Source organism: Simochromis diagramma, unplaced genomic scaffold (assembly GCF_900408965.1).
Source record: "Simochromis diagramma unplaced genomic scaffold, fSimDia1.1 OVJJ01000141.1, whole genome shotgun sequence".
In the NCBI taxonomy this organism is placed as follows: Eukaryota; Metazoa; Chordata; class Actinopteri; order Cichliformes; family Cichlidae; genus Simochromis; species Simochromis diagramma.
In genome coordinates this window covers 891,962-906,308 of record NW_024387350.1, presented here as the reverse complement: position 1 = coordinate 906,308, position 14,347 = coordinate 891,962, and the positions used below count along the sequence as shown (strand labels likewise).

At 42.5% G+C, this 14,347-nt stretch overlaps 1 protein-coding gene and 1 long non-coding RNA gene across 2 annotated transcripts; both read left to right on the top strand.

Annotated features, from left to right (window-relative positions):
* The first annotated feature begins 2,170 nt into the window (after window positions 1-2,170).
* Window positions 2,171-5,620, top strand: LOC120718397 (tripartite motif-containing protein 16-like). Its single transcript, XM_040006945.1, has 2 exons — window positions 2,171-2,343; window positions 3,062-5,620. The coding sequence occupies exon 2, from the start codon at window positions 3,358-3,360 to the stop codon at window positions 5,029-5,031; it is 1,674 nt and encodes a 557-aa protein (XP_039862879.1). The 5' UTR covers window positions 2,171-2,343; window positions 3,062-3,357; the 3' UTR covers window positions 5,032-5,620.
* Window positions 5,621-6,442: 822 nt separating this feature from the next.
* On the top strand, window positions 6,443-14,071 carry LOC120718431. The gene is made up of 2 exons (XR_005692489.1): window positions 6,443-6,532; window positions 14,042-14,071. It is a non-coding gene; the product is annotated as an uncharacterized LOC120718431 (long non-coding RNA).
* Window positions 14,072-14,347: the final 276 nt, after the last annotated feature.

The window sequence follows — 14,347 nt, the reverse complement described above, 5'->3', positions numbered from 1 at the left end:
AAAATTAAAGGAATTGAAATGTACATTGTGCCTTGGTTTAGTGTCTGGAAGAGAGTCCTGTCTCAGTCAATTATAGATGATGTGAGAGGGCGGGTGTGTGTGTTTAGGGCCCGGATGGCTTGGGGATAGAAGCTCCTCTTGAGTCTCTCTGTCCTTGCCCGGATGATGCGGAACCTTCTACCAGATTGCAGGAGTTGGAACAGTTTGTTCCAGGATGGGACGGGTCCTTCAGTATCTGCGCTGCTCTAGTCCGGCATCTCCTGGTGTAGGTGTCCTGAAGCGGGGGGAGAGCAATCCTGCAGCAGCGTTCTGCTGTACGGATCACTCTCTGGAGAGCTTTTTGGTCCTTCACACAGCTGTTCCCAAACCACGATGTCATGTTCTGTGTGAGGATGCTCTCCACAGCGCCTGTATAGAAAATCCTGAGGATCTTTGGAGAGACCCTGAACTTCCTCAGTTGTCGTAGGTGATACAGGCGCTGCCTAGCCTTTTTGGTCTGGACCTGAATGTGGGCAGCCCATGTCAGGTCTGAGGAGATGTGGACACCAAGATACTTGAAGGACTGCACCCTCTCCACTGGAGCTCCATTGATGATAATGGGCTTGTAGTCTCTGTGCTGACCCCTTCTGAAGTCCACCACCAGCTCCTTGGTCTTGCTGACGTTCAGCTGGAGGTGGTTGTCCTGGCACCACAATGCCAGATTCTTCACTTCATCCATGTAGGCCGGCTCATCGTTGTTGGAGATGGCACCCAACACCACTGTGTCGTCAGCAAACTTCACAATGGTGTTAGAGCCATGGGTGGCCACACAGTCTGAAGTGTAGAGGGAGTAGAGCAGTGGCGAGAGGACACATCCCTGAGGTGCTCCTGTGTTGATGGTGATGCTGTTGGAGAAGCACCTGCCCACCCTCACCACCTGAGTTCTGCCAGTGAGGAAGTCCAACACCCATGCACACAGACGGCTGTTAAGTCCCAGATCCCTCAGCTTTGTGAACAGTCTGCAGGGCACTATTGTGTTAAACGCTGAACTGTCATCAACAAATAGCATTCGCACATAGTTACCCTGTTTCTTGTCCACATGGCTGAGAGTGGTGTGTAGGACGAGGTGTTTTTTTAGGTGTTACATTATGCCCCTAGTAGCACAAGTGCCATTTTGGTTTCAGTTTCCCTTTTGAACCCTCCATTGTACCATGTAGACACACACAGAGTTAATATGTTCACAATTTATATATTGGCATCACAAACATAATTCATTCATTTATTCATTACGATACCTCACAGAGTGTCGTTATAATCACTCTGCCTGTTTTACATTTATTGTCCACTTGATGGCACAAAAGAGCAAATAAAGCATCGTAAAGCTTCAGTCCATGAACGAAGCAAATAGATAAAAGCTTCAATGCTCCATGGAGCTTTATCTTTCCACCACTAGAGAGTGCAAATTACAATGTATATAAGACAAATATAGTGGAAATGAAATAAAGTTGAAATAATTAGAATCAATACATTAAAATATATTCAGTAAAATACTTTGACTGCAAAAATGTAACACGTTAGATGCACACTGGCCCTTTCCATGCTCTATTTTAACAGTGCTGGCCTTTGTGAGATCCATGTTATTTAAGCACAGCGGCTTAATGTTAAGTGAAATGTGTGTCAATGTTTGTCACGTATCATGTATGAAGAACTCACTTTGAAGCTTTGAAATATGTTCAGATTCAGATTTCTTTAAAATAATAATAATTATTATTTTGATTGCTGCTGAGACATTTAAAGAATATAAATACCAGTATAAATTAAACTCACATTATCAGCCATAATAACGAATTTCATCACAATATTTCACTCACAATGCTATATTATTGCTATTAGTTTTTAACATTTTGCAATATGAGCATATTGCTATTTATCACATTTTTTTCATTTTGTCTTGTGCTTTTGTGTTTATTGCTCTTCTTTTGTCAACGTTGTGTTATGTGTTTTATTCTAGCATTATTATTATTATTATTGTTGTTGTTGTTATCATCATCATCATCATCAACAACAACAACAACAACAACAACAACAACAACAACAATAATAAACTGTATTCTTTATTTTATTGTTTGCTATGAGCTAACGCTAGTCCACACTCCAAGCCACTTGGTGGCGGTAATGCGCCACGTCGTTGTTTGCTAACCGCCAAGAAACGACGACGACGAAGTTTAACGAGGCGAAAACCACAATAAGAGCAAAATGAAATCTGTAATGTGGAGAAAATGGACAGTGTAACCGTGACAACGAGACACGAAGAGGGATGTAAAGTATAAAAAAATGGCCCAAGAAGAAATACTCTTCGGCTCGGTGAGTGGAACCAGATTTAGCAACAACAGCGATAAATACGCCTGTAGGGAGATGAAGAGTGCTAAAATACTGAGAAACGGCTCTCTGATGAGTGTTTGTAGAGATGTGTTTCAACAAGATAAAGACACACGACTCAGTCAAATAAGCGTTAATGGACTCCACAGTCTGCTGCCTGACAACAAAAGAGCGTCTGTGGGGTTTTATCCGGAGTACCTGAAATAGAAAAAAGAAAACAGAAACGGGGACAAAAGTTCTGTTTTAAAATGCATATTATAGCGAGAAATGTGACGGCTTGTCTGTTGTTATTATGTTTGATGAGCCAAGTAAGATGTAGATGTGGATAAATTCGCTATGAGGGTTAGGCCTCCCCCCACCACGGAGATGCTGTAAGTATCAAAGCAGCTCAGATTACTTGTTTCTTTCTTATTAAAGAGAATGACAAAAGTTTCACTGTGAGGACGTGATTTAAAGATGAAAAATGTCTAAATTGCACATATCAAGTCCTGAGTAAAGGACTGGCATTTTTATGTTGGGGTGTCTGTTGATTCTCACTTGTCTTGGAAACATTGGTTTAGGAAAACAATCAAATCAGTAAAACACATATTACTGGATGCAACAGTTTGCTAGAATTGGAAGGAATTTGTCAGGCCAATTGTGTAATTGATTGATTCAAAGATTTTCTTTTTTCCTTTTCACTGCTTTACCCTTTTCTGCACAGGTGATGAAAATAGATCTGTGTTTGCCAAATGCCATTAAGATCTGAAGAAGAAGAGAGGTGCTGTTTGATGAAGCGGACTTAAGTTAAAGGAGAGACACAAACTAAAGTATTGATACCATCACGTTAATGTGGATCTGATACCATCGTCTGTATCACTTCTATCATTCTGACATGCAGTCAACATGTGGTGATGTGTAAGAGCTGACAGGCTCCATTCACATTTTGAGATCAGAGCTCAGACTAGTTTCAGTTATAAGAAAGAGAAACTCACACAGTCACTGACACTGAGAGGAGAAATGGCACAGAAAGGAGTTCAGCTGGACCGAGAAACCTTCTCTTGTTCCATCTGTTTGGATCTACTGATAAATCCGGTGACTATTCCCTGTGGACACAGCTACTGCAGGAACTGTATTAAAACCCACTTTGATGAAGAGGACAGGAAGGGAATCCACAGCTGCCCTCAGTGTAGGAAGACTTTCACACCGAGGCCTGTCCTGGAGAAAAACACCATGTTAGCAGCTTTAGTGGAGCAGCTGAAGAAGACTGGACTCCAAGCTGCTCCAGCTGATCACTGCTATGCTGGACCTGAAGATGTGGCCTGTGATGTCTGCACTGGGAGGAAGCTGAAAGCCATCAAGTCCTGTTTAGTCTGTCTGGCCTCTTACTGTGAGAAACACCTCCAACCTCACTATGATGCAGCTCCGTTAAAGAAACACAAGCTGGTGGCCCCCTCCAAGAAGCTCCAGGAGAACATCTGCTCTCGTCATGATGAGGTGATGAAGATTTTCTGTCGTACTGATCAGCAGAGTATCTGTTATCTCTGCACAATGGATGAACATAAAGGCCATGAAACAGTCCCAGCTGCAGCAGAAAGGACTGAGAAGCAGAAGGAGCTCGAGGTGAGACGACTAAACATCCAGCAGAGAATCCAGGAGCGAGGGAAAGATGTGAAGCTGCTTCAACAGGAGGTGGAGGCAATCAATGGCTCTGCTGATAAAGCAGTGGAGGACAGTGAGAAGATGTTCACTGAGCTGATCCGTCTCATCCAGAAAAGAAGATCCAATATGAAGAAGAAGGTCAGATCCCAGCAGGAAACTGAAGTGAGTCGAGTCAAAGAGCTTCAGGAGAAGCTGGAGCAGGAGATCGCTGAGCTGAAGAGGAAAGATGGCGAGCTGGAGCAGCTCTCACACACAGAGGATCACAACCAGTTTCTACACAACTACCCCTCACTGTCAGCACTCAGTGAGTCTACACACTCATCCAGCATCAATATTCGTCCTCTGAGCTACTTTGAGGATGTGACAGCAGCTGTGTCAGAGACCAGAGATAAACTACAGGACATTCTGAGAGAGGAATGGACAAACATCTCACTGACAGTCACTGAAGAGGATGTTTTACTGTCACCACCAGAGCCAAAGACCAGAGCTGGATTCTTAAAATATTCATGTGAAATCACACTGGATCCAATCACAGCACACAGACATCTGTTATTATCTGAGGGGAACAGAAAAGCAACATTTATGGAACAACAACAGTCTTATTCTGATCATCCAGACAGATTCACAGGATGTTATCAGGTCCTGAGTAGAGAGAGTCTGACTGGACGTTGTTACTGGGAGGTGGAGTGGGGATGGGGAGGAGTTTGTATAGCAGTCACATACAAGAACATCGGCAGAGTAGGGAGAGTGAATGAATGTTTCTTTGGACGCAACGACAAATCTTGGGCATTATATTGGTACACAGACAATAATAAATTTCGCCATAACAATGTCCAAACTCACCTCTCAGGTCCTCCGTCCACCAGAGTAGGAGTGTACCTGGATCACAGAGCAGGTATTCTGTCTTTCTACAGCGTCTCTGAAACCATGACTCTCCTCCACAGAGTCCAGACCACATTCACTCAGCCGCTCTATGCTGGACTTTTTCTTTATGGACTTGGAGCCACTGCAGAGTTGATTAAAGTCAAATAGAGAAGACAGGTTCATGTTGATCTCTGACCATTATATGTACTTGTGTAGTTTCTAAACGAGGCTTTACATTTTAGAAGCTGAGAAGTTCAGTGGTCCATTGATGTGTGAAAATAATGTTGGACTGATTCAAACTTTTGTTACGACTTTTGTCGTAATTTTAATATTCAAATCTGAGTGTGCAGGTACCTCTCCATGATTGGTGCATCCAGTGGGACGGTTCGTACCGATTGGCTAATGACCAGGAGGCAGCATATAAGAAGACACCCCCCTGGACGGCCAGTCATTCATCCTCGGCCCATCCCAACTGGCAGACTGTGTGTTTACTGTATAGTAATGTTTGTTTAATGCAGGAGCATGTACGGGTGGACCGCCTTTTTGTTTGATTACAGTTTTCTCCTGTTTTTGTTAGTTAGGGAGGTAAGTCGTTGTGGTTTGGTTTAATTCTTTTGAATAGGTAAGTTTGATTTATCCCTGAGATAGGCTCCCTTCTGTTTGTTATTTTGTACTTAGGTTCACCACGAAGTTATAATAATCCCCCTTCCTTTGTTTCTAAATTCACTCATTGTAAATAAATCACTGTCAAAAAGTATTAATTGCGTGATGTGCTGCTTTGGATCAGATGGGGATGGATCACTCTTATGTTATGGTCTGGCCACGCCTAGACAGACCATAACACTGTACTAACATTTATATGCCTTATATATCATCAATATAAATCTGAATTTGTTCTTATGGCTGATAATCATGTGAGTTTACATTATACTACTCTTCATATTCAGCATGTTTGAAATCTGTCATCAGTCTGGTTAGTGGTTTTATTCTGTAGTTGCTGTAGTGGGTTGTCAAATTCTACTTGCTTCAAACGGCACAGTTATAGGAAACAAGGAGATATGATGTATGACTTACCTTTGTTCTCGTCCTGGTTGCAAATAGAGTGCAAGTGTCAACCAAGAAAGGACAGTCCTGTCTCATCCTTTAACCAGCCACGACCTGCCCGTACGTACACCTCTCCACTCACAACAATATTACATGGGACAAATGCATCCCATCCTGTACAGGCAGCACAACCCATCATAACAGCTAAGGCAACATGTGCATATTGCTGCTCACCTGAACACCACATTAGCAAGTGCCCTGAGTTTATTAACAAGACAAAGAATGACTCAGCCGCTCTATGCTGGACTTTTTCTTTATGGACTTGGAGCCACTGCAGAGTTGATTAAAGTCAACTAGAGAAGACAGGTTCATGTTGATCCTTGACCATTATATGTATGTATGTATGGGCATTCATATATATATATATATATATATATATATATATATATATAGAGAGAGAGAGAGAGAGAGAGAGAGAGAGAGAGAGAGAGAGAGAGAGAGAGAGAGAGAAAGAGAGAGAGAGAGAGAGAGAGAGACAGTGGGGCAAAAAAGTATTTAGTCAGCCACCGATTGTGCAAGTTCCCCCACTTAAAATGATGACAGAGGTCAGTAATTTGCACCAGAGGTACACTTCAACTGTGAGAGACAGAATGTGGAAAAAATATCCATGAATTCACATGGTAGGATTTGTAAAGAATTTATTCGTAAATTAGGGTGGAAAATAAGTATTTGGTCACCTCAAACAAGGAAAATCTCTGGCTCTCACAGACCTGTAACGTCTTCTGTAAGACGCTTTTCTGTCCCCCACTCGTTACCTGTATGAATGGCACCTGTTTGAACTCATCATCTGTATAAAAGACACCTGTCCACAGCCTCAAACAGTCAGACTCCAAACTCCGCCATGGCCAAGACCAAAGAGCTTTCGAAGGACACCAGGAAAAGTATTGTAGACCTGCACCAGACTGGGAAGAGTGAATCTACAATAGGCAAGCAGCTTGGTGTGAAAAAAATCAACTGTGGGCGCAATCATCAGAAAATGGAAGACATACAAGACCACTGATAATCTCCCTCGATCTGGGGCTCCACGCAAGATCTCATCCCGTGGGGTCAAAATGATCATGAGAACGGTCATGACAAAATGAATGACCAACAAAACATTTTTCTCCTTCATTTCTGTCAAACAAAGCTGTATGTAACGTGTCTCGTGGTTAGTATCATGGTTGCTAGGCAACGGAGGCTAGACCATCCCATTTCACAAGACTCGCACTTCCGGCCTTAGCGGTCTTTAAGTACGCGGCCCGTGAGGACTGGCTCACGGGTTGCAGACCCTGAATTGGGATACAGACTAGAAGCTATTGAGGCGCTTTTTGATGACGTCTTTCATGACGTCGACGTCTCGAGATCTGGCCATACCACGAAAAAACACTAAGGCTCTCAAGACTGCTAACATCTACAACCGATTGAAACTGCTAACTTGATTTTGGCTCTTGCAAACTTTTGTTTATTTATGTTCCCCTTAATTTATTTTATTTTTTGTAGTCACTTTTGTCTCACTGTCCTTGTCACTCTCTCTGTTCCTCATTGTACTACCACAATGTTATATTTTATGTGATTCCTGTTTTACTTGACTGTATGTCTAAAATGTGATAAATAAAGTTAAAAAAAAAAAATCTGGCCATACCACGTGACAAATTTATGAACGGGTTAGCGCGTTTGGCGTGACATTAAAATAGGGGGCAGTTACACTTTGTGGACTTTTGACTTTATTGTTTGTTTGTTTTTTAAACTTCTTTTTATCTAATGGAAATTGCAAGAAAGGTGTATTTTTGACCTGTCTGAGCATACTTATTAGGAGCTGATGTCTCCTAATAAGTTCTGCACATACTAATAAATACTTGTAAATACTTAGCTGTGTTGAACAATAAAATCTCAGCTCTGTTGCAGTATTAGAGAGACTTGCAGGAAAACAAGGAGACCAACCTGGCTAAAACCTTTAAAAATCACATGGTATGCTTGTATTATACAACTTTAATTTATATTTTAAATATGAGTAATTACAGACATCTCCAAATGAATATTGTATTTTTGTTTTATCATCAGCAGAGATGAATGATGTGGATGAGGCCTTGGTCAATATAATGATGGAGGATTCCCAGCCCTTTACTATTGAGGAGGACAAACAGTTCAGAAAGCTTAGAAAACTTTGAAACAAACACATCCTCCAACAACGCACACCCATATTTTGTTTTCAAATTCCATTGCAGTCATTTCACACCTTAAACCTTTGGTAAACAATTGAACAAATAAAAGTAAACTGCAATAAATAACGAGGAATACAGAGTTCATCACACAACATAATAATAATTCTGTCGAGAGACCTACCTCGGCACTTGTGCTGGTGAAGCCAAAGGCAAGATATGCTTCATCATATTTTCTAGTCTTTGGCTTGGAAAGAAGTTGGTTTGGAAACATATTTGGCGATGCTTCAGCCTCTGCCTTGCATTTGTGTGGGAGCCCTGTCAGAAAACCTGTCCATTATGCTAGCAGTGTCCAAGCATTCTTTTTTTTTCTTTTTTTTTTTATTCATGCCGCAGTCCCCCTGCAATGGCTCTGCGCCCCCAGGGGACACGCCCCCCACTTTGGAACCTCTGCCTTGTATGTAAAAATATCACATTTGTTGTATTTTTGTGCGCCTGACCAATCGCAACAGTTGGAGCAACGATGAAGAAACTTTCCTCAACTGTATTTGCGATGTATAGCTGCTGCTTTGGACGCTGTGTATCACTGGAATGATGTTTTACTCAGCCTGAGTCTTGAGTTTCGGTTATAATAAATGTCTGGCTTCCTGTTGTTATGAGATACTCTAGGGCTGTCAAACTCCAGGGCTCAAGGGACAGTGTCCTGCAGGTTTTAGATCTCACCCTGGGTCAACACACCTGAATCAAATGATTAGTTCATTACCAGGCCTCTGGAGAACTTCAAGACATGTTGAGGAGGTAATTTAGCCATTTAAATCAGCTGTGTTGGATCAAGGACACATCTAAAACCTGCAGGACACCGACCCTCGAGGCCTGGAGTTCAACACCTGCATGATAGTCGCACCAGAAGTGTCTGTGAGAATAACCAAGGCGTCCTATTCCTCTGCGGGGCAACCTGCATATGGCCAATAAAGCATTCATTCAGTTCAAGAGTTGGATGTCACTCAACTGTCAAGGAGAGCTGATGGTGCCAAAAACTGAATTATGTTATTTGCAAAGTGACTTTTATATATCATTTGTTTATCCAGCCAAAAAAACCTCACTGACTTTAAAAATGTATTTTTAAGCACGAGCTGGCTGTAAACATATTTCAAGTGGCCAAAAAGGAGTGGATTGGTTATAATGTTGGTAAAATAATGCAAAGTCATAAAGACACTTTTACACTTTGTATATAACCCCTTTGCAAATCCTGCTCACTAAAGTCTATGGGTCGCATAGGGTCAAAAAAGTCGGATTTGATGCGCTTTTGCCTGCAGTGTGAACGTAGCCAAAGATTAGTTTCACATTTTCAGAAGTGAGTGACATCCTGGAATGAAGAAAGATGAAAAGATTTTGTTCAAAGTTTTATTTCATATAAAAGCTTTTTGTTCACAACAAACATATTTTCATTGATTATATTCATTAAAATTACATTTTATAAATCACAGAATCACAACAGAAGGATTTATCTTAATGTTAAGTGAGGTCACCAATAGACTGGTGGAGATTAGAACTCTTGACAAGCTGCCACTGCCTCTGCTTTCACTGCATTGAAATCACTCACAGCTGTCTCATGAATATTTCAACCAGTATGAATTCTTATGTGTTTCTTTAAGTGTGTTTTGACTGAATTTCTTTCCACAGGTTTTGCAAGAAAACGGCTTCTCACCTGTGTGAGTTCTTATGTGAGTTTCAGTGTTGATTTCGAAATGAATTCCTTCCCACAGGTGCTACAAGGATGTGATTTCTTACCTGTGTGAATTTTCAAGCACTGAGTGAATTTTGTCCTACAGGTCCAACAACAGCAACATGATTATTACGTGTGTGAACTCTCCGATGTGTAGTCAGATCGGATTCAGAGTTGAAAGTTTTTCCACAGCTGTCACATTTTAGAACATTTGTCTTTGTTTCAGTTTTACTCTGACTGTCTGACACAGGAGTGTTGTCTGCTCTCTGATTGTGACTTGTCTTTCTGTGATGTCTTCTCTGCTTCAGCTCCATGTTTATAGTTGATACTGAGTCCACATGCCTGGCTTTCTACTTGATCTTGGTTCTCTGCTTCAGGAGAGCTGTGAGAAAGGAGCTGCTCACCGTTTAGTTTTTGTTCAGTCTCCTGCTTCAGTCCAAGCTGCTCTCCCTCCTGACTGCTGCAGAGCTCCTCCTGTTCCTGTTTAATGTGTAGAGGCTCTGGGTCCTCCTGGTCACAGACCTGCTCCGTGTGGGGTCTGAAGAGACGAACGGAAAAAATGATAGAAAAACGGGCGAAAATATTTTCTAAACACACATATTTATTTCAGTATCGAACAAAAAACTGGAACACGTCTTCAATTCTGGATACGTTAGCAGAGCCATTACAACTACAGTCGCTGCCAAACTGATCCAACTCTGGAGTCCAGCCACAGGATCATCCAAACCACACTTATCATAAAACATAAAACTATGCACCCATACTCAAGGACTGACCAGATTAAGGTCACAAATGTGAAAAGATTGTAAGAGTCAAAACATCAGTTTCTACATTATTTAAATCAGTGCAGCGATTTGACTTCTGGTTAGTGAGCTCTACCACCCACACACTGCTACGACTCAAAGCTGTCTCACACTTTGGAAGCATGAATATTTCAAGCATTATGAATTTTTCTTATGTGTCTCTTTAAGTGTGTGCTCAGACTGAATTTCTTTCCACAGGTACTACATAAGGAATTTGTCAGTGCCAATTGTGAATTGATTGATTCAAAGTTTTCTTTTTTCCTTTTCACTGCTTTACCCTTGTCTGCACAGGTGATGAAATGGATCTGTGTTTGCCAAATGCCATTAAGATCTGAAGAAGAAGAGAGGTGCTGTTTGATGAACGGACTTAAGTTAAAGGAGGACACAAACTAAAGTATTGATACCATCCGTTAATGTGGATCTGATACCATCGTCTGTATCACTTCTATCATTCTGACATGCATCAACATGTGGTGATGTGTAAGAGCTGACAGGCTCCATTCACATTTTGAGATCAGAGCTCAGACTAGTTTCAGTTATAAGGAAGAGAACACTCAACACGTCACTGACACTGAGAGGAGAAATGGCGCAGAAAGGAGTTCAGCTGGACCGAGAAACCTTCTCTTGTTCCATCTGTTTGGATCTATGATAAATCCGGTTGACTATTCCTGTGGACAAGCTACTGCAGGAACTGTATTAAACCCACTTGTGAGAGGACAGGAAGGGAATCCACAGCTGCCCTCAGTGCAGGAAGACTTTCACACCGAGGCCGTTCCTGGAGAAAACACCATGTTAGCAGCTTTAGTGGAGCAGCCGAAGAAGACTGGACTCCAAGCTGCTCCAGCTGATCATCTGCTATGCTGGACCTGAAAGATGTGTGCCTGTGATGTCTGCACTGGGAGGAAGCTGAAAGCCATCAAGTCCTGTTTAGTCTGTCTGCCTCTTACTGTGAGAAACACCTCCAACCTCACTTGATGCAGCTCCGTTAGAAACACAAGCTGGTGGCCCCCTCCCAAGAAGTCCAGGACAACATCTGCTCTCGTCCTGATGAGGTGATGAAGATTTTCTGTCGTACTGATCCGCAGAGTATCTGTTTCTCTGCCACATGGATGAACCTAAAGGGCCATGAAACAGTCCCAGCTGCAGCAGAAAGGACTGAGAAGCAGAAGGAGCTCGAGGTGAGACGACACTAAACATCCAGCAGAGATCCAGGAGCGAGGGAAGATGTGAACTGCGCTCAACAGGAGTGGAGGCATCAATGGCTCTGCTGATAAAGCAGTGGGGGACAGTGAGAAGATGTTCACTGAGCTGATCCGTCTCATCCAGAAGAAAGATCCAATATGAGAAGAGGTCAGATCCCAGCAGGAAACTGAAGTTAGTCGAGTCAAGACTTCAGGAGAAGCTGGAGCAGGAGATCGCTGAGCTGAAGAGGAAAGATGGCGAGCTGGAGCAGCTCTCACACACAGAGGTCACAACCAGTTTTCTACACAAATACCCCTCACTGTCAGCACTCCCGGAGTCTACACACTCATCCAGCATCAATATTCGTCCTTGAGCTACTTTGAGGATGTGACAGCAGGTGGTCAGAGACCAGAGAAACTACAGGACATTCTGAGAGAGGAATGGACAAACATCTCACTGACAGTCACTGAGAGGATGTTTTACTGTCACCACCAGAGCCAAAGACCAGAGTCGGATTCTTAAAATATCATGTGAAATCACACTGGATCCAATCACAGCACACAGACATCTGTTTTTCTGAGGGGAACAGAAAAAGCAACATTTATGGAACAACAACAGTCTTTTCTGATCATCCAGACAGATTCACAGGATGTTATCAGGTCCTGAGTAGAGAGAGTCTGGCTGGACGTTGTTAGGGAGGTGGAGTGGGGATGGGGGGAGTTTGTATAGCAGTCACATACAAGAACATCAGGCAGTAGGGAGGAGTGAATGATGTTTCTTTTGACGCACCAAAATCTTGGGCATTATATTGGTACACAGACAATAAAATTTCGCCATAACAATGTCCAAATCACCTCTCAGGTCCTCCGTCACCGCAGTAGGAGTGTACCTGGATATACAGAGCAGGTATTCTGTCTTTCTACAGCGTCTCTGAAACCATGACTTCTTCCACAAGTCCAGACCACATTCACTCGCCGCCTCTGCTGGACTTTTTCTTTATGGACTTGGAGCCACTGCAGAGTTGATTAAAGTCAATAGAGAAGACAGGTTCATGTTGACCCTGCACATATATGTACTTGTGTAGTTTCTAAACGAGGCTTTACATTTTAGAAGATGCGAAGTTCAGTGGTCCATTGATGTGTTGAAAATAATGTTGGACTGATTCAGACTTTTGTTACGACTGTTGTCGTAATTTTTATTCAAATCTGAGTGTGGCGGTGCCTCTCCATGATTGGTGCATCCAGTGGGACGCGTTCGTACCGTTGGCTAATGACCAGGAGGCCGCACATAAGAAGACACCCCCCTGGACGGCCAGTCATTCATCCTCGGCCCATCCCAACTGGCAGACTGGTGTTTACTGTATAGTATGTTTGTTTTAATGCAGGAGCATGTATGGGTGGACCGCCTTTTTGTTTGATTACAGTTTTCTCCTGTTTTTGGTAGTTGGGTACGGTAAGTCGTTGTGGTTTGGTTTAATTCTTTGAATAGGGTGACGTTTGATTATCCCTGAGATAGGCTCCCTCTGTTTGTTATTTGTCCTTAGGTTCACCACGAAGTTAATATCTCCCTTCCTTGTTTCTAATTCACTCTGTGAAAAATCACTGTCAAAAAGGTTAATGCGTGATGTGCTGCGTGGATCAGAGGGGATGGATCACTCTTAGGTTGTGCCAGCCCAGACAGACCCAACACTGTACTAACATTAAACCTATATACATCAATATAAATATGAATTTGTTCTTATGGCTGATAATCATGTGAGTTTACATTATACTACTCCTAATTCAGCATGTTTGAAATCTGTCATCAGTCTGGTTAGTGGTTTTATTCTGTAGTTGCTGTAGTGGGTTGTTAAATTCTACTTGCTTCAAACGGCACATTTTAGGAAACAAGGAATATGATGTATGACCTTACCTTTGTTCCGTCCTGGTTGCAAATAGAGTGCAGTGTCAACCAAGAAGGACAGTCCTGTCTCATCCTTTAACCAGCCACCACCTGCCCGTAAGTATACCTCTCCACTCAGAACAATATTACATGGGAAAACAAATGCCCCCATCCTGTACAGGCAGCCAACCCCTCATAACAGCTAAGGCAGCTGCATATTGCTGCTCACCTGAACACCACATTAGCAAGTGCCCGAGTTTATAACAAGACAAAGAAACTCAGCCACCGATTGCTTGCAAGTTCCCCCACTTAAATGATGACAGAGGTCCTAATTTGCACCAGAGGTACACTTCAACTGTGAGAGACAGAATGTGAAAAAAATATCCATGAATTCACATGGTAGGATTTGTAACGAATTTATTCGTAAATGGGTGGAATAAGTATTTGGTCACCTCAAACAAGGAAAATCTCTGGCTCTCACGACCTGTAACGTCTTCTGTAAGAGCTTTCTGTCCCCCACTCGTTACCTGTATGAATGGCACCTGTTTGAACTCATCATCTGTATAAAGACACCTGTCCACAGCCTCAAACAGTCAGACTCCAAACTCCCCATGGCCAGACCAAAGAGCTTTCGAAGGACACCAGGAAAA